Source organism: Stylophora pistillata, chromosome 13 (genome assembly GCF_964205215.1).
Source record: "Stylophora pistillata chromosome 13, jaStyPist1.2, whole genome shotgun sequence".
Classification (NCBI taxonomy): domain Eukaryota; kingdom Metazoa; phylum Cnidaria; class Anthozoa; order Scleractinia; family Pocilloporidae; genus Stylophora; species Stylophora pistillata.
The window spans coordinates 5,418,590-5,439,750 of NC_142531.1; the positions used below are offsets into that span (position 1 = coordinate 5,418,590).

The following is a 21,161-nucleotide window of genomic DNA, read 5'->3' on the forward strand; positions in this document are numbered from 1 at the left end:
AAACATTAAAAATCGTTTATCCATAGCTTGTTGCTTAAGTGAAGCCTAGCTGTTAGGATTTGGGACAGCAGAAGTTGAATTATCTCGAGTCAGTCAAGTCAAGTACTGTTTGTAAAAGTTTTTTTATGAAGTTTAGCTGATAATGTTTTTTTTAACCCGCTAGTTTCCTAAATGTATTTCTTTCATTCGTGTCATCACTTAAACTGTGTATTAGTTAGGGCCATCTGCTGAATAACCTATTAAACGTTTGAGCACTTTGGGATGCTGATGACGAGGTTTGAAGTGTTTAAAAAATGCTGACACGCGACACTATGGAACGAAAAGATACAATGCCACATTTTTCACAGTCACATTTTACAGTGTTTCGTTAGAAAATCCAGAGATGAAACATCAAAAAATACAACAAAAGAAAGGAGTAAAAAGACTGACAAAGAGGAAAATATATTGGCCTTTCTGTAAAAAACAATGTATCAACATGTTGAACTTGGCTCTAAAAAGAGCCAAGTTAATCTAACAGAAGAGGGTTTCAATTTTAAAACTTATATAGAAAATGATCATGAACCGATGAAGTCCTCTCCAGCAAGAGAGCTGGTCGTGTATTGTGATTTATGATAAGTCTTAACTCGGGGATATTGATGTAATTATCAAAACACTTCAGTTGGGATGCTTATGACAACGTCTGAAGTTTTTAAAAAATGCTGACAGGTGACTCCATGGAACGAAAAGATACAATGCCACATTAAATTTATTACAGTTATATTTTGCAGTATTTCGCTAGAAAACCTGGAGATGAAACATAGAAAAATAAATTAAAGAAAGGAGTAAAAAAACTGACAAAGAGGAGAATACATCGGCTTTTCCATAAAATACAATGTATCAACTTGTTGGACTTGGCTCTAAAAAGATCTAAGTTTATCTAACGGTAGAGGGTTTTAATTTTAAAACCTATATAGAGAATGATCATGAACCCATGTAGCTCTCTCTAGCAGGAGAAATGGTCATGTATTATGTGTTTTCTGATAAGGCTTTAGTCGGGGATATTGATAAAATTATCAAGCTGTGCTCGCGTGATAGATTTTGAAAGAAGAGGATGATTTCGAGTACTTTTATCAAAATTTGACATCATGATTTTAATTAAACTTGCGCAAAATTTTCTTTTGACAAATGAGTTAAGAAAAGAAAACCATGATAATTTCGTTTTGCAGAGGTTGTTTCCTATTTACAACTGAAATCCTTATTTTAACCTTATTCAGACGGTGAGTTTCCTCTATTTAAACTGATGATTAAGTTCGTTAAAAACTATGTGTAGCTGATTACGAATGTATTGACTATGAAAACTTAAAATGTGGTTTATGATACAGTCCTAAAGTTCTACGTACTCAACTTGATTTACACCTTTCAAATTTAAGACAAGTCTGCTTACAATATTCCTAAGCGTTGTCCTTGTATTTGATGACGGCGACAGTAGAATCAAAGTTTAATTTTCTTGCGTCTACCTTCCTTAATATATGCTTGAATTCTTTTACATCTCTGGCTGCCAATTTATTCCTTTTCAGCTGAAGTGGATGAAATCCGGAATATTGGCGCCAAGCTTAAGGTCGTTGAGAAATCAGAACAAGTGAGAGGTACATAGATAACGGATTTCATTGCGGAGCCGTTTTTCCAGTTTTACTGTGTCATTTCGTTCCCTTCCTTGCACTCTCTTGCCTCCTCTCCGAATTACCTTTGATCTAACAGCTTATTTGTATCAGTCATTCTTTTCCCTACGGATCATAATCTGAAAATTACTGTCAGAGATAAATTTTTGGAAATAACCCTGTTTACTGTGACATGCCTTGGTACAGTGAGCGGTATAATCTCGTGCTTGGCAATCATTTTTTCCTCTGTTTTGCTCGCATCGATTAACCAAGCGGAAACTGAATAACACCGAACACATCTGCTAAAGCGCTTTGTTGGATTCCCCCACGCAAAACCGTGAACGCTGTTCTGAGCCTGCTGACTAAGACAATGTTGATAAACATCTGCGACGGTGCTAGCCTTACCAAAGGCAGACCACGTCCTTTTACTGGACGTTAAGCTTTTTCGAAATTTTCTTTTTTTTTTTTTAAATGTAAAGCTCAAAATACCAATGTTTTCCTTTAAAGTCTTTAAGGTTTCCTTTCTGCTTTCCATTTGTCTGTGGTACTGTGTTTGTATGGTGATAGTTTCAGGTGAAGTCAAACAACAAACATATGAAATACATATATATGAACTGCGGTTATGAAACGTAGATGTGCACGATCCTTCGCAGTAAAGCACTATTTAAGCAATAGTGAAAATCAGACCTGAAAAAAATTCAGGCCTGTACGGGATTCGAACCACTGACCTCTGCGATACTAGTGCAGCGCTCTACCAATCGCGCTAACAAGCCAACTGGGAGCAGGCCATCAAATTAATTCGACATAAACCCGTAGATGATAAATCAAACTTGTCTGATTTTCACTATTGCTTAAATAGTGCTTTACTGCGAAGGATCGTGCACATATACGTTTCATAACCGCAGTTCATATATATGTATTTCATATGTTTGTTGTTTGATTTATCATCTACGGGTTTATGTCGAATTAATTTGATGGCCTGCTCCCAGTTGGCTTGTTAGCGCGATTGGTAGAGCGCTGCACTAGTATCGCAGAGGTCAGTGGTTCGAATTCCGTACAGGCCTGAATTTTTTTCAGGTCTGATTTTCACTATTGCTTAAATAGTGCTTTACTGCGAAGGATCGTGCACATATACGTTCAGGTGAAGTCTTGAGAACAGTGATTAGTTTTCGTCACCGAAAGTTCCCGATATTAATTTTTCCGGCATATTTTAAATTAATTGAGGAGCCGGAAAGGTTCATTCAAATGAAACCTTGCGAAACTTCAAGATGCAGCGACACTTAAATATTATCCTTAGTTGACTCATCGCCGGTTCTGAAAAAGGTTTTTATATTGAGAGGGTATTCTCTAGTTAAGCTTTAAGGTCATCAAAATCCTAGTTACTTGTGAATTAATCATCTCACTTGCATTTTGGTTGACCTTGATGTAGCCAGTGGCTTACAGATTTTACCAAGAATCGTAACGTGACGAGGAAGTGAACCTGGCGGACCATGAAATTAAACAGTATTGGCTCTTCAATAACATGGTGTCTTTGTTTGAAGACGGGTTGATTTCGATCACAACCGATTTTTCATTCTCCTTTTTGAAGGTACTTAACCTTGTTGACTATGTAGCAATCGTTGGCGAAATTGTTTGCAATACGTTTGCAACACGTTGCACATTTTTGACTCTCTACGACTACTTTCTTTTTTAATTCCTCTGTGCATCGACTTTCTTCAGAGAAAAAAGAGAAGAGAAATTGGAACGTTTTAATGTCACAACAGGTAATGAGGTTTTGTTAATCTTGTTTGCCAGTTTTCTGGTGGACTCTGTGTGTCACGTTCTAAGAGTGGTGTGAGAAAACAATGCGGGTAGTAAAGTAGGTTGTTTAAGTCTGACTCACTGCGAAAGAAAACACCGGTCGCATTTTGTTTCGTGTTTGGACGTTCATAAGGAAACTTGTCTGAGTGGAAATAACGTATGCTGGCCACAATGGAATTGATATCTGACTTCACTCGGGAAAAGTATCAGTATTTTACGTTGTAAATATCAGTAAGAGACTGTGGTGTTAATGATAAGAAATTTAAATTTCAAATTCTTGAACTCGAGTATTTTTGTCGCGGGTTGGCCTTGATGAGGTGATCAAGGAGAAAACAGTAAAAATCAAAATGCATTACTGTAATACTCAACACTTCAAATTCTAATCAGTTTTACTGTGGAAGACTCGAACCTTTTTACATAGAACCAGTGGAAAGGCCGGTTAAGGGGAGAGCTAATTGGAAGAAATCGTTTTGCAGTTATAGGGAATCTCATAAATTTGATCCCGCAAAACATTAAAAATCGTTTATCCATAAAATACGACTCACGCAAAAATTTTTAGCAACATGGTAGGCGGAAGCTTGTAATGTACCATTGCATGATCCTCGACAGTTTGTTGCCTAAGTGAAGCCCAGCTGAGTAATGCTTGCATTAGTTTGTTATCGAGCTTAGCCGATAAAGTTTTTTTTTTGGCCTCACCAGTTTCCTAAATGTATTTCTTTCGTTCATGTCAACACTTAAACTGTATCATGATTGGTTAGCATAATCTACTGAATAACCCATTAAACGTCTGAGCACTTTGGGATGCTGATGACGAGGTCTGCAATGTTTAAACTAGGCAGGCGATATTATCACGAGAACGAAAAGATACGATGCCACATTTTTAACAATTACATTTTACAGTCTTTCGCTAGAAAGACAAGAGATGAAACATAGGAAAATAAATTAAAGAAATGGGTAAAAAGACTGACAAGAAAGAGGAGAAATATATTAGTTTTTCCGTAAAAAACAATTATCAACATGTTGAACTTGGCTCTAAAAAGAGCCAAATTTATCTAACAGAACAGGGTTTTTAATTTTAAAACTTATATGGAAAATTATCATGACCCCATGAAGCCCTCTCTAACTATGTTTATGATAAGGCTTCAGTCAACGAAATTAATAAAATTATCAAACCCGTGCTCTTTTGATAAATTTCGAAAGGAGCGGATGATTTGGAGTACTTTTATCAAAAACTTGACATCATGATTCAAGTTAATTAAACTTGCACAATATTTTGCTTAATAAAATGGATTCAAAAAAGAAAACCATGATAATTTCGTTTTCCAGAGGTTGTTCCCTATTTACAACTGATGAACAGGACTGAAATGCTTATTTTAACCTTATTTTAGATGGCGGGGTCGTCCGTTTAAAATGATTACGTTCGCCGGTTTAAAACTATGTGTAGCTGATTACGAATGCGCTGACTATGAAAGCTTAAAATATGATATATATGATACAGTCCTAAAGATCTACGTACTCAACTTGATTACAGCTTTCAAGTTTAAGACAAATTTGCCAACAATTTTCAAGAGCGTTGTCCTTGTATTTGATGACGGCGACAGTAGAATCACCTTTTTAACTGAAGAAATCCGGAATATTGGGGAGTAGGTCTTTGAGACGCTATAACAAGTGTGAGGTACATATATAACTTTAACAATACCGTAATTTTTAGCACGCTAACATGAAACCCGAGCTAATTTTTGTTTTTTGAAACTATATATTCTGTGAATTTTTGTCGGTCGAAGTCCGTGGGCTTGTTTTAAACTCTTTACGGATTTCATTACGGAGCCTTTTTTTCAGTTATATGTTATTTCGTTCGCTTCCTTGCACTCCCTTGCCTACTCTCTGAGTTAGCTTTGATCTACCAAATTATTTGAGTCTGTCACTCTTTCCCTCACTGATTATAATTTGAAACTTACTGTCAGAGGTATGTTTTTGGAAATAACCCTGTTTACTAGTTGTGATATGCCTTGGGTACTGTGAGCAGTATAATCTCGTGCCAAGCAATTATTTTTCCATTGTTTTGCTCACATCAATTAACCAGCGGGAAAAAAAAAACAGCGAAGCGCGTTTTTGGAGCCCCCCACGCAAAACAACGCTGTTCCTAGACCTGCTGACTAAAAAGCGTTAGAAAAACGTTTGTCGTGGTGCTAGCCTTGCCAGGGGTAGACCTCGTTCTTTTCCCGGACGTTAGGCTTTTCCGAATTTTTTTTAAATGTAAAGCTCCTTTCTGCTTTCCAATTGTCTGTAATAGTTTGCTTGCATGGTGATAATTTCTGGTGAAATCTGGGGAACAGTGATCAGTTTTCTTCACCGAAAGTTCCCGCTGCAGGGACGACTGCGAGAGTGTCTTTTTCATACGTGTTCGATATTCGATATTATTACACGACTCGGGCAGTAAGAGGGCCAATAACTAAAATTAACCAATCAAAATGCTCTATTGCCGGTCAATATTCTCTCAGTATTGGACCGGGCACTGTCCCGAATGGTCCCGAATGATACCGCACTTGTGTCCCTTTGAACTTCAGTCGTGTAATAAATCTCATATTAACCAAGCTTGCTCGGGACCGTACTGGAAGAATATCAGCCCTCGGTCTTTTTTGTACGGACCGAGCTGCGCTCGGTCCGTACTGTCAAGACCTCGGGCCGATATTCTCCCAGTACAGCCCTCGCGCTTGGTTAATAAGATGTATTTCATATATATATAATTTCAGTGAAATTAATTGTGGAGCAAAGAGTTCATTCAAATGAAACCTTACGAAACCTCTAGATGCAGGTATTCTTAAATATTATCCTCAATTGACTCTTCGCTGGTACTAAAAAAGGTTTTTATACTGAGAGGGTATTCTCTAGTTGGGCTTTAAGGTCAATAAAGTTGTAATTGTGGGTGAATTAATCATTCTATTTGCATATTGGTTTACCTTGATGTAACCAGTAGCTTACAAATTGTCCCAAGAATCGTAACGTGTTGAGGAAGTGAACCTGGCGGACCATGAAATTAGTCAGTATTGGCTCTTTAAAAACATGGTGTGTTTGTTTGAAGATGCATCGATTTCGATCACAACCGTTTTATTGCAAACAAACTCTCTCTTTTCCGGGTGATGATGAATTATGGATGATTGTCTGCTCGAGAAACCATAAAGTAAAGTAGGAGCTGCAAGGAAAAACGTGTTGTCTAATATCCAAACTGTGAACCGCCCCCCAAAAAGCGAATTTAATCCAGGCCGATGCTCAAGTCAGTTAATTACGATTGATATTGTATTTCATTGACGCTTCAGGCGAGACCATTATTTCTGATTGACATGCAGTGAAGCTTTCACACCGTGGAGCTATGTGATGAAAAGAGCATGACTGCATTGCTAATAACAGAGCAAGACTTTTTATTACTTTGAACTGTCTCAGACCACTTTTTAGGCGTAGCCTAAAGGTCACTTACTGCAATTCATAATTGCTTAAAAGCCAAGACCGCCTTTGTAGAGGACTAGAACGAGCGTATCTTGGGAAAAAGTGCGTCCCGTCAAACACATGTATTTTAAAAAGGGAAAACGTTTTCTTCCCTCATAATAGATACTTTCAAAGGAATCTCGCTCGCGACAGTTTTTTTGTTTTAGCAGTGAAAGTGAGAGCAGTTGTCTCGATGACAATTTTAATACCATTAGTTTGCAGTATTTGCTAATTCTTCTACAGCTTTGTATTGTAAGTTTTTGATATTGTGTTCGAGAATTTGTCGCTGTCGGCAATAAAACAAATAAACAGTAAAACACCATAAAACCATCGGTAGTAACAACCTGAAATTACATCCATACAAATAATGATACTTAGGTGCAGTGACAAAAAAGATTAAAAAAAGGCACGAGGAATCGATCAGTTTGGCTTCTGAAGGCCTTTTACATTATAGCTCAGCTAGAAAACATTTGAGACCATTCATCGAATCGAAATATGGCGTCCAATTTGAATTACCATTATTTTGGACTTACTACCCTAGTATTGACGTGGAAACACAAAAGGATTATCACATGTGTGAGAGGCTAGTCAGTCGAGAACGATGGCAATTCAAATTGGACGCCATATTTCGATTCGGTGTATAGAGACTATTTTCTTCAATTGTTCCGCAAGCACTATGGCCATTGTGATTCAAAATAATCGTGTCGTGCATGCAGCTACGTTCTAGTTTATATATTTCAGTTAATAAGTACCATTCCCGCAAACTACTTGCATGGGATACTTTGAGTGAACGCGCAGGTAAGTAGAATCTAGACTCAGGCGGATACAGATTTTTGAGCAAATGACTATCTCATGCCAACCAGGCGAATTTTAACGTGATTGCGCAAAGATGGAACGTCAGCGTCAGAAGAACTCTCGACAATCAAGTATAAATAGTTTATGTTATTCCTTCAGCAACGGGTATTATAACCAGGTCACCATAACCAACAGGGTTAAATATTCTTGCGTACTAGAACATCGTGATTCCCAGGACTATCTACTTGTTGTCCTTTCTTATTGCTTTATTTCGTATTCAGTCCTGAAGCCATTTAGGAAACCTTCCCTGTTGGGAGATATTGTCATTCAGAATCCTTCGTTCTACACGAGCAATTTGACTAGTTTGGTACTGAATGCGTAATGTATTTTTTTCTTGTGACGATTGGAACACTGTCTCCCATAAACGATGAATACCACGGTGCACACGAGACTATGTTCAGCCATATTTGGTTCTTTGCATAACTTGCCTTTCCAAGCTGACAAAGAGCCAGAAAAGAAGGACTCGCACCGGTTAGTGGTCTATTTCAGGTCAATGCTGAGGAAATTTCTGGACAATTTAATTTCTAACGCTTATTACCCAAGGAAAGTTAAAAACTAAGGTATAACTACAAACCAGAGCTGCTCGAACAAACCGAAAAGGCGTGAGTATCATCTAGCCGAGTCGAAACAAGGATTTTAGGGAGATTGAGCGCGCACAATTTGACGAGGATATCCCCCTGTTCTCTAACAGCAATAACACATTGATAAGAATAGCTTCTAAGTTTATTACAACCGAACACTTTAAATAAATGTCTTAAAAATTAGCATTGTTACCAGATTACCAAATAAACTATTCGTAAGGTTTATTCATAATAGAACGGATTTTCTCATATTATTACTTTTCATGCAAATTCTCTCGAGGAAAAATTCAGTATGACTTTCCGGCCAAGGTAGCTTGTGGATCACTTGTAGGAAACTTGACCACGTTAGTACTTGCGAGGGCAACTGCTATATTTGGTAATGAGATATCGACCAGAACAGCATTTGAAGGTCTTCGGATTGTAAAGACGCAGACCGCACTTCGGGGGAGGAGGAGGGCAGCTAGCAAATCTGGGGATGACTTTACGCGGATGTCCGAGGACGCAGCATTTGTGGGTCGTCGGGTAGTAGGTAATCAAACCACATTTGCGAGGGCAGGTTGCCTTTATTGGCTTGAGTATACGCCGATTTCCGAAGAAGCAGCATTTGTGGGTCGTTGGGTAGTAGGTGATCAAACCACATTTGCGAGGGCAGGTTGCCTTTATTGGCTTGAGTATACGCCGATTTCCGAGGTAGCAGCATTTGTGGGTCGTTGGGTAGTAGGTGATCGAACCACATTTGCGAGGGCAGGTTGCCTTTATTGGCTTGAGTATACGCTGACAACCGAGGAAGCAGCATTTGTGGATCGTTGGGTAGTAGGTGATCGAACCACATTTGCGAGGGCAGGTTGCCTTTATTGGCTTGAGTATACGCCGATTTCCGAGGTAGCAGCATTTGTGGGTCGTTGGGTAGTAGGTGATCGAACCACATTTGCGAGGGCAGGTTGCCTTTATTGGCTTGAGTATACGCTGACAACCGAGGAAGCAGCATTTGTGGATCGTTGGGTAGTAGGTGATCGAACCACATTTGCGAGGGCAGGTTGCCTTTATTGGCTTGAGTATACGCTGATTTCCGAGGAAGCAGCATTTGTGGGTCGTTGGGTAGTAGGTAATCAAACCACACTTGCGAGGGCAGGTTGCCTTTATTGGCTTGAGTATTCGCCGATTTCCCAAGAAGCAGCATTTGTGGGTTGTCGGGTAGTAGGTAATCAAACCACATTTGCGAGGGCAGGTTGCCTTTATTGGCTTGAGTATACGCCGATTTCCGAGGAAGCAGCATTTGTGGGTTTTCGGGTAGTAGGTAATCAAACCACATTTGCGAGGGCAGGTTGCCTTTATTGGCTTGAGTATACGCCGATTTCCGAAGAAGCAGCATTTGTGGGTCGTTGGGTAGTAGGGACGCGAGCCACACTTCCGGGGGCAGATTGCTTTTCTCGGGACGACTTTACCAGAGCAGCATTTATGAGTCCATGGGTTGTAGGGTCTCCAGCCACATTTTGGTGGGCATCTGTATCTCTTTGGTACCCTTCTGCCATAACAACATTTTTTTGTCAAACTGATGAAAAATTTACCGCAACGTCTTCCTCGGACCACACGTTCCTCTGGCTTGTCTAAGGAATCCTCTTCTGAGTCTGGATCTAAAGAAACGAAAAGGAACAGGTGGTTTGTTATGCAAACAATCATTCTCAAGGAGGAGTAAAGTAATGAATGTGATCCAGTACTGGTGAAGATACCTAGAAAATTGTATATTTAAACATTTAATTTTACCTGAATAGTCTTCATCTTCCTCTTGGACCAATTCCTCGTCTTCTTCACCGTTGTCTGTTGAAATTAAAAAAAAAATAATTACTTATGCACAATATATTAAATTGTTTCTGAACTAGAACATCAAAGCCCTTGAAAGGTACAAAGAATCGTATTGGAAATATAAAGCTGTATTCAAATTACACATTTAGGGGTAAAGAAACTAACGAGAAACACCTCATTTTCCACACTGTTAAACGAGAATTAGGTATGCATTTTGCTGTTCTATTTTGAAAGCACCATTTCGTCGCCGTTTCTCTTTTACTGTTGAAGTAAATCTGGTGTTGATAGACAGTCCTGATCCTTTTTGTGAAAGACACTGGGTCTATTTGAACTAGTCATGTGGTCAAATGGATCAAATACCTCAGGTCGAACATAAACAGCTTTTAAAAAATAATGTGTCTTTCGTGTTAGCAATTATGATGACAAATTGATCACTTGGATGGAGAACTGTAACCGGTATATTTAGAAACATATCTTTATTATTCCATTCCGATAAATGTTGTACTGGTCATTCCCCTCAGTTGTGTTGGAAGTCTGATTCTCTACGGACTAATCGTTATCTAACAGAGAATCGGCTTGTTGATCTACTGTTGCTGCTTCTTGATTGATTTGTTCTGCAAATTTTCAGGTTTTAAACCTTCGTATTACAACTGATTGATACATTGATTCACTGCTAACAGCTTTCCTAGTCTTTTAATGATCACATTAACTCTTTCAGAAAAGTTGACCACGTACGTAAGTCGTTCTGCTCAAGAGTGTCATAAGTGTCATCTTCAGTTGCAATGTCTTCTATTGGAGAATCCTCTTGATATACGCCTTCTGCTTCTTCCTCGTTTGCTGTAGAAGAGAATGTTGAGTCACAACTCTTAGAAACGAGTGAGTAAGTTCATGATGTATGTTTTATTGACAATAAAAACTGTATATTTTTTCTCCATGCATTGATTTCAAAATAAGGGTTTTTCTTTAGCTGGTTATGGTAGTGCACCGAGATGAGGACACGGATTTGTTTTAAGGAGGCGTAAGTAGTAGCGTACCGAAGTCGTTCTCGTCCATAATGTCGGAGTTTACATCATCAGAGGTATCATTTTCTTCTAAGGAGTCCTCTTGATGCTCCTCGTCCAATTCATAGTCATTTTCCACTGAAAGAAAAAAAAAATGTACATTTATATTGACCCACCAGCGTATGTTGGAAAAACAACTATTATTGTCTGACTGAAAGCTGAATTCTTAACTGTCTTTCGACTTACCATGTCTATTATGCTACTGACCTACTTGATGACTTACTCACTATGTAACAGGATAACTAGATTATTGTTAACAAAAAAGTGTAAACTTCCTTTTCAACAATATATTAGCAACATCTCTACTATTTTCAAAAGATCACATTTAGTATGGAATGTTTAGTTAATGCTGGATTTGGTCCGAGCTTAATGCACTAATACTGCTGCATTTCTCTTTCAATCGAATGGGTTTTGCTTTGGCTGCAGTTTAGGCATGCATGTTCTGTATTGAATGACCGATAACTGACACAAAGAGGAAAACCAGTGACCACCGAAGACAGTCTGATTATAATAAAATCGAATTCGTTTAAATATTTACTGATAAGATTTTACAATGACGAAACAGCCGTAATTCTAAAAGCGAACCATGAAATCAAAATTACTTACCTGAGTCATTCCCTTCAGTTGTGTCGGAAGTATTCTCTACGGAATAATCGTTATCTAAGAGAGAATCGGCTTGTTGATCTTCTGTTGCTGCTTCTTGATTGATTTGTTCTGCAAATGTTAAGGTTTTAAACCTTCGTATTACAACCGATTGATACATTGATTCACTGATTACAGCTTTCCTACCCTTTTAATGATCACATTTCCTCTTACAGAAAAGTTGACTACGTACCAAAGTCGTTCAGCTCAGGAGTGTCGTAATTGTCATCTTCAGTGGTAGTATCTTCTACTGGAGAATCCTCTTGATATACGCCTTCTGCTTCTTCCTCGTTTGCTATGGGAGAGAATGTTGAACCACGACCCTTAGAAACGAGTGAGTAAGTGCATGGTCTGTAGATATTTTTCCTAAGATTGAGTTCAAAAAAAGGGTTTTTCTTTTGCTGGTTAGGGTAATGAATCGATGTGGAAACACGAACTTAACTTTAAGTCGAATTTGACACGGATCTGTTTTGAGGAGGGTACCAAAGTCGTTCTCGTCCATGCTTTAAGAATTTACATCCTTAGAGGTGTAATAAAGTGAATTTTCCCTACCTCCGTTCTCTATTTGATCAGCAGTGTCTTCTAAAGCCTTGTCAAAATCTTGGATATCATTTCCCTTCTCTTTAGGAGAAACACTGTTATCTTGCGAGAGGTCGGCCTCGATGACAATAAAAACCACTAAAAAGACTGTAATCCACCGTAGATGGCGAGTCATCATCATTCTTGCACCGCTTGCACTTCTGTGGAGTATGCACCTCACCTCACTACTACCAAGCCACTACTTTTATACTGTTGTAGCGTAGGAACGGCACGATTTGTTTAGGGCAACGGTTTATTACCTACTTGATATTTACATAACTTCATTCATCCAACCCAAAATATTATGACAGGAACATTTAAGTACTTGTACTTGTACAATGAGGTACTTTGTTCTCCTACATAGTAAGAGTGTAAGTACCTCCTAAGTTTAGCTTTTTCCTTGATGCAGCATGACTAAGGCCTCACGTGAAAATACGGAGGGAAAAGGTTGATGAGAAGGTCAATATCCAATGGTCTTAACATAGAGTTCGACTGTAGTTCTTGGACAGGATATTGTGTCTGAACGTACCCTACAGTAAAAGATTGTCCCTTCCTTGCACGTCAGAACTGGCGTATTCTAAATGACAGCAAAACGGCATGTGACATTAGGTTGCTGGAAGCCTGCTCGTAAATTTTAAAGCCCAACTTTCTTGTTGTAAAAGCAAAAATTACAAAAATTGTTTCCTTTAGAGTATGGGCTGCTCCGGCTGCTCATTTCGTTGGCGTCATTTTATCATTCTCTTTTTTGAAGGTACTTAACCTTGTTGACTATGTAGCAATCATTGGCGAAATTGTTCGCTGAAATAGCCTAATTGTATCATCCACAGCAAGCTCCGACTACTGTCTTTTTTAATTCCTCAGTGCACTATTTCGCTTTTCTTCTGAAAAAAAGATAAAAGAAATTGGAACGTTTTAATGTAGCGACAGCCAAGGAAGTTTTGCTCATCTGTTTTCCCATTTTCTTGCAGACTCTCTGTGCGTCTCTTTCTAAAAATGGTGTGAAAGCTATGCAGATATTAAAAGAAAAAAAAAAAAAACCGGGACGTTGGTACGTTAATAGGGAAACTTGGATTGTGTAAGTGGAAATAACGCGCGCTGACCACAATGGAATTGATATCTGACTTCACTCGGGAAAGGTATCAATATTTTACGCAGTATATATCAGTAAGATACTGTAATGTTAACAATACGAATTTTTAATTTTTAATTTTTCATTCAAGTATATCTGTCGTTGTTGGCCCTGATGTGGTGATCAAGGAGAAGACAGTGGAAATCAAAGCACATTCAACTGTAATACTCAATGTTCCAGTCTTTCTTTAGAAGGCTTGAACTCTATTACATTGAACTAATGAAAAGGTCGGCTAAGGGGTGAACAAATTGAAGGAAGTTGTTGTGCTTTAATGGAACGTAATTTTTTGGGAATAGTTTTGAGACAGTTGGATAGCAACAGGACGCTTTTTCAACTGGAAATTGCGGTTAAATATAAAACGTTTTATGGGTCTTAATTGTTGCGGAGGATGTCTTTGATCCCCTAAGATAAGTTCGAAATATAGATCCACGAAGCGTGTCTGATGTAACCTCTGTCTTTTCTAATCGACCTGTGGTAAATTTTGACAATTATTAGCTTCCTTCCTTCTCAATGTTTCGTTACTTGAACAGTAAATAAATAGCAAAAATTAGCTCCTAACGCACATTGTTTTGCTCCAATCGAATGTAATATTTCAGGATAAGTTTTGAGACAGTTGGATAGCAACAGAGCACTTTTTCAACTGGAAATTGCGGTTAATTATAAAACGTTTTATGGGTCTTAATTGCTGCGGAACATGTCTTTGATCCTCTAAGATGAGTTCGAAATACAGATCGACAAGGCGTGTCTGATGTATCCTTTGTTTTTTCTAATCGACTTGTGGTAAATGTTGACGTAAATTGAACAATAAATGACAAAAATGAGTTCCCAACGGAAATTGCAGTCATAAAGAATCTCTTAAATTTCATCCCGCAAAACATTTAAAATCGTTTATCCATAAAATACTGATGACTCACGCAAAAATTCTTGGCTACATGGTTGGCGGAAGCTTGTGATGTACCAGTGCATGCCTCGACAGCTTGTTGCCTAAGTGAAGTACAGCTGTTAGGATTTAGGACAGCATTAGTTGAGTAGTGTTTGCATAACCAATCAGGGTTTCGTGCTAATCATTCAACTGTAACAGCTTTGTTGGAAGCGACAGATTCTTGGGCATATAATATTGATAACGAGAAAATCAATGGAGTCATTTTTCTAGATTTGAAAAAAGCTTTTGACACTGTTGATCATCAGATCCTTCTATCGAAACTAAACTATTATGGTATACATGGAAAATCTTTCAGATGGTTTCAGTCATATTTGGAAAACCGAACACAAAAATGCTCTGTCAACGGGTCGCTATCCAGTAGCTACTCGTTGACTTGCGGCGTCCCTCAAGGGACCATTCTCGGTCCATTATTGTTCTTATTATATATCAACGATCTTCCAAATTGCTTATCAAATTGTAAACCGAGAATGTATGCCGATGACACGCACCTCACATATGCGGGAAGCAATCTTGAGAACGTTCAGTTTTGTCTAAATGAAGACCTAGAAAACGTCTTCAACTGGCTACAAGCGAACAAACTCACGTTGAACATGACTAAAACCGAATTCATGCTAATAGGGTCGAGGCAGAGACTGAATACTCTCACAGCTTCACCAACAATTAGAATGAACAATACTCAAGTGAGCCAGGTTTCAGCTACAAAATCGCTTGGTGTAATAATAGACGATAAACTCGATTGGCATAGTCACATCGAAAAACTAACGAAAAAGATCGCCTCTGGTATCGGGGCCCTAAAGCGAATTAGGCACCTGATCCCAGCATCAACCTTACATCTCATCTACCAAGCTTTAGTAAAAAACCTCACTTTGATTACTGTGACACTGTTTGGGGTAGCTGTGGGAAAACGCTACGAGACAAACTGCAGAAATTGCAGAATAGAGCAGTCCGTGTGTTGACATTCTCTAACTATGATGCTGATGCAACTGAGCTACTCGAGTTTTTAGGGTGGAAAAATCTTGCACGCCAGCAGGAAATCCATAAAGCCACCATGATGTTTAGATGTCTGCACGGGCTAGCTCCAAGGTATCTATATTCAAAGTTTACGTGGCGTGACTCGGCTTATGACCTAAGGGACTCTGAAAATAAGCTTAATGTTCCACTACCGCGCACTAATTATTACAGAAAAAGCTTTAGCTACAATGGCGCCACATTATGGAACAGTTTACCACGCGATATAAGGAACACAGAGTCTCTGGGGTTATTTAAACGTAAGATCAATGACATTTTTTAAGTCTAACCATAGTTAGTAGAGGGGACTGGTTTGGAAAGCCGGCTAACTTCAAAGGGCCGGCCTATTGTTTCGCTTTTGAGGTTGAACCGTACCATCACGTGACCAGTACCGTGCACACATCAAGATAAACATGGCTGACATGATCGATTTATTTTTGTTTGGAGACGATTTCGACGCTGTCTTAGAAATTTTAGATGAAGAAGAAATCGATTAACACTTTGAAGAAGCTGCCGATGAAGTAAGAGTTTAAATCTGCTCAAAATTAAATGTTTTAGCGTAAGCAAGGAAAAGATCACCCGTCACTCGATCAATTCTGATTTGTGCTCAAGCTTGAAACCGTCTTTTTATTGCGAACTAAGTGCGAAATACTTATCTTAATCAGCAATTTTATTATTATTGACCACTTTGTTGATTGTGCTTGGATTGTATCCTTATTTTTATAAATGAAAGCTAACTCTTAACTAAACGCTATCAACGCGAACTTTTTGTTTGCACCGATGACAGGTTCAACTCGAAAGCATTGTATGTCAGCATTGCCACAAGAAATGCAAGAGCAAGAGTGGACTGAAACGCCACATAACTGTAAAGCACAAAGTTATCGAAAAGGAAGACCAAGGGAAACGACAGAGCTATTTAACAGTCGAAACTTATTCAAGGATTGTCGAGAAAGCCAAATTAAAATTGTGCGACTGCAAAATGTACCCACAGCTGAAAAAAGAATCAAGTCCTACAACTGCAACATAACATCAGAATTCTTTGAAATTCAGAACTTATATAACCGTTTAGTCAACTCTGGAAACGTTGAGAGATTTTATGCTGCTTTTTAATCAAATATTGCTTTGCATTCTGCGAAGCATTTTGAAGGATTATCAAGGAATGCTGCTACCCTACTTTCAACTAAGGTTGCTGACAGCATGCTTGCACATAGTGCTGAAGAGAAATTACTTGCAAGTCATACGTGTGTTTCATTGACTAAACTGTCCGATAAAGAAAAAGCTGGACTACAGTACATTGGAGGTTCTGTACTCCACAAGCTTTACAACAAGCATGCAATTGTAAAGAAATTATTAGAAACTGAGCAAGCATGTCTGTACTTAAGGCTGGGAAATTAGAAGACCCTTCTGCTATGAAACAGAAGTAAAAGTTTGCTCATTTTCTTTTGCAAAGGACATAATACAGAAACACAAGATAAAACTAAAACAGCTGAAATCAAAAGCACTTCGCAAAGACATCATTAGACCCTCCACAGGAACTAAGGCAAAATTAGACTGAATTGCTTTTAGTAATTATCATTTATTATTTAGGACAACTTCAACATACATACCATATTTCTCTGCCTATAAGCTCAGGGCTTATAAGCTCGGGGGGGGGGGCCTTATACGTGGATCAAAAAAAATTTCAGTTAGAAACTATAAACTCTTTGGTGCAAAAATGCACGAAAAGAACATTAGAAACATGATAAGAAAGACAAAATCTTTATCTATTAAGTAAAGAACAGGTTCAGTACTACTTGTGTGTTTACTCTTTGTTTCGATCTGAGAAGTACTCCTGTAGCTGTGGCTTTAAATCAGAATCAATGCATTTAGACAGTGTGATTTCCATAATATTATAGGCATGAGAAAATAGACCAATCAGTTTGTAAAAGTTGAAATTCAAAGATAAAAGAAAAAAATGGGCTTATTTTTTCTACAGACTATCAAATAGTTTGCCTATTTTTTCACAGTCATATGACAATCACTCTCTAAAAATCTCACTGCTTTTTTCTTTTGGGAAGAGGGTCATCAGTCACATTGACCCATGCCTTGCTTTTGTCTTTCCTTCCCCTGGTATTGCCAGACTGGCATGATATAGATCGCTGTATTCGAATGTTGTTGTCATTGTACCCAAACATTCTGATGTCTGGATTGTCACATCTTCTTCCATGTTTTCTTTGACTGCCAAAATATTCTTCTATGGGATCTTGACAGAATCTTTCAGTTAAGACATATTCAACACCCTCATTAAGAAGAAACTTGGTTGCTTCCACAACTGAATAGGATGTAATCTGTAGACCCTCGTATGTCTGCCAAGATATAAACATTCTATTTCTGGCATTGGCTGTGAAATTCCCAGGTCGGTTGAGTGTACATTCTTTCCACTGCTTAAGATATCCAAGGAACTCATCTTCAAGCCAAGGGAATCTTGGATCATCAGTGGATGTGTAAGGAGCAAGGAAAGGTTTTCTCTTCCTCTGATGTTCAATTTTACTGCGTACATTTAAGCAATCAAAGAAAGAGTCAAACATTTCACAAAGCTTCGCTGTACCTGCTGTACCAGGAGGGCCAAATGATCTTAAAACAGCTGCCATTGATGCACTTAGCACTTGAGCTGCCAGGCTGACACGCATGCTGGAGTACGAATTCAGCTTAACATGTTCATATGTAATTCTAGGAAGCAACTTCAAGCCATTCTCTGCATCTTGATAAAAGATTTGGGTGATGTGCTGCCATAATAAGTAGTGACCATCATTCCACATATACCTGGAAACAATAATGAGTCAACATTAATATGTATGCAGCAAATCATTGCCAACTTACAATATCATATAAGGAGTTATTAACAGCAAAATGTAAAACATATATAAATGCAAGATAATAAGCAGATGGGATTTCTTGTGTGTAGATGGACAGCTGCTGTCCTTTGCTGTCCCAATAACAGTTACGGATATAAGATTGCCCATTTGGCAATTTAAATTATCCCAAAATGGCTTTTGATTAGAGAAATTTAGAAACCTGGATTAAAATTTAACCCTGGGTTAGAGCTAATCGGCCTTTGAACAACTGGGCCCTGATCATAACCATTCTATTGGCTGTTGGACGTAACTGCTGCCCCTATTGTTACTGGGACAGCAAAGGCCAACAGCTCTCCACCTGCACAGTAAAATTCCTTTTGCTTTTTATCTTGAAATTGTTTTGTAAACTCATACCTGGTACAAGTACCAGATCCAGAATGATACAGACAGTTTCTTGTGGTCTTTACAAGATGAGGGGCATCTGAGAAGAAGTATATAAACCTCTGTGGTGCAAACAAATTGATTGTGCGATAGCACACATCCTTGTCAGCATTTCCATCAAGACTCTTATGCATTCGGTAGAATCTTCTATTTGGTGTGGCTCCATCTGAAGTAGAAGCAATAACCCAGAGGTTACAGGTTAACTCCAAAATAGCAACAGCCTCCCAGAACAATGGCATTATCTGGGCAGAAGTAGCTCCATTGGTAGAAAAGTGGGCCAAGCAGAACTTCAACTCTGTACAAACACCTCTGATGAGGAAAGCAAGAGCATGAGTTGCAACCTCATCAAGTTTTTCCAGAGCTCCAAAGTTGACATCAGGGTCACCAAGATCCACATATCCAATCAATTCGCCTGTGACCTTATCAAAAACAAGATTTGACATGATTTTCATTTCGTCAAATAGCAAGACAACATATCGTTGCACATCAAAGTACTTGTCTGTTAATGCTTTCAGTTCTTCAATCACATTCTCATGAAAGCCCCTTTTGGGTCTAATAAAGTTTCTATAATCCCGCAGTGTTCTTTGGCTTGGCAGTACTAGTATCCCACTTTTTCTTATTTCCTCGTAGCAAGATGGTGATTTGGCTGCCAATGACAAACAATAACGAATTATCATTGGGTGATATCTGACACCAGTTGATGTGCTGTTGTGGAGTTTCTTTTGTTGTTGCCAAAATAGGCTCCTGAATGGTGTGATCTCTGCCTGACCAAGTATATCAGTCAGGTCTTTACTGAGTTCATGATCAATCTCAACACTTGATTTCTCGATTTCAAGTTTCATTTCTTGAAGTTTCTTTTCAAGGGTTGCACATTTCAATCTTTGCATCTGCAAAGTCAGTTTTAATCGTTCTGGAGATGTCTTAGAGACTGGGGTATTGAGATGCGCTGGCTTAGCTAGTTTGTTCTGCTTGGCCCTTTCTTTTAGCCGAGACTCATGTGAATATCCATAGCAACCAGCACACTGCTGGCCCTCATCCTCTGTTAAAATTTCACATCCTCTCATTCTCCAATACTGCTGGTGTGGAAATGAACTATCGTCGAATAGTGGATCGACAGATTTCGGGATGATGTGGGGTATTACAGCATTGGATAGTTCATGTGGAATTACTCCAGGACATATGGAGTGGCTTTCAACATCTTTCACAAGGTCAGAAACTGTGATATTACTGACTGATCTTAAATATCTAGAATACAGTTCATGGTCTTCAGGTATGAGCCATCCAAAAATTGAAATTGTGTATCCCAAACTGTCATCTATCATGATTTCAACTTCTGGCAACAAAAAGGTGTTTTTTATCTTTCTCAGCAATATTCTGTCATTTAACTCTTGAACTGACCAGTCACTGAGGCTAACCAAAGGATGAACTCGTTTGCAAAGTTCTACAAAGTTACTATAACAAGCATTCTTTCTTTTGGTTTCAGGCAAGTCCTTCACGATCGATAGCAGTCTTCGTGGCGCTAGCTTTTCCTTTTGGTGGCTTTTTTGGGGCATATTTAGAGTCGGTAGAGAACCAAACTTCGGTCTTTTCTTGGTCATCTTTGAAGACACGACTAAAAGCAAAGTTAAATAATTTATCTATCAGTAAGAAAGGCGGAAGAGCTTTGGTTAGTACAAGACATGTGTTGCCATCACGGAACACAAAAGTAAACATCGTCAGTTCCAAGTTATAAACACACATCTGATGTTTATAATCCCCTCTACCAACTACTAACTACACATACACCTTCGGTTGTGCTGTGCCGCGCACAAAAATCCTACATTCCATACTTGTAAGCACCATACACATACAAGCTTTAGTCTGAATACTTACCAATTTCTATATCATCAAGAGCGAAATGCGTCTCGCATGTAAAGACTCTATCGCTGTCAATTTGTTTCTGGAAATCTTTGTCTACTTCTCTTGATTTTGTGAGTTCATTCAGCCAGTCTGCTCTCCACTTTTTGTATACTTCGTTCCTCGGAGCGGGAAGTTTCCAAATGCCTATACCTTTCGATCGCCTGCACGATCCACAGCCAACCACGGAACAAGTATCACCAGGCATTTTAAACTTAATCTAGAGTAGCTTTATTACGATTTACAACTGTTTTTTCTTTTTTTTATCATAATAACACCGAAAAGAACACAAGACAGCGTACCGTACTCAAGTGACAACCGGCGCCACATCTCAGTTGAATCCTGTGCTGTGCACGGTATTGGTCACGTGATTTCTAAAAAATCGAACAATAACCTCCTCTTTTGAAGTTCACCGACCTTCCTAACCAGTCCCCTCTACTAACTATGGTTTAACGCACGGCATTCACGG

The 21,161-nt window shown here is 38.7% G+C and overlaps 3 protein-coding genes and 1 pseudogene across 10 annotated transcripts in view; 1 reads left to right on the top strand and 3 right to left on the bottom strand.

Moving 5' to 3' along the window:
• Positions 1-21,161, bottom strand: part of LOC111337749 (uncharacterized) — a 50,263-nt gene that overhangs the window by 9,384 nt on the left and 19,718 nt on the right. The window lies entirely within an intron of this gene.
• LOC148717364 (uncharacterized) lies at positions 8,481-12,704 on the bottom strand. The gene is made up of 7 exons (XM_088742704.1): positions 12,415-12,704; positions 12,056-12,157; positions 11,827-11,934; positions 11,194-11,298; positions 10,895-10,996; positions 10,121-10,174; positions 8,481-9,990 (listed from the first exon to the last, which is right to left on the bottom strand). Exons 1-7 carry the CDS (start codon positions 12,581-12,583, stop codon positions 8,702-8,704), a joined length of 1,929 nt encoding a protein of 642 aa, XP_088598830.1. The 5' UTR covers positions 12,584-12,704; the 3' UTR covers positions 8,481-8,701.
• LOC148717365 (uncharacterized) lies at positions 15,803-17,313 on the top strand (annotated as a pseudogene). Its single transcript, XR_015994761.1, has 2 exons — positions 15,803-16,042; positions 16,309-17,313. The product of XR_015994761.1 is annotated as an uncharacterized LOC148717365 (transcript).
• LOC148717366 (uncharacterized) lies at positions 17,078-20,915 on the bottom strand. The gene is made up of 3 exons (XM_088743472.1): positions 20,669-20,915; positions 18,770-20,408; positions 17,078-18,323 (listed from the first exon to the last, which is right to left on the bottom strand). Exons 1-3 carry the CDS (start codon positions 20,898-20,900, stop codon positions 17,555-17,557), a joined length of 2,640 nt encoding a protein of 879 aa, XP_088599598.1. The 5' UTR covers positions 20,901-20,915; the 3' UTR covers positions 17,078-17,554.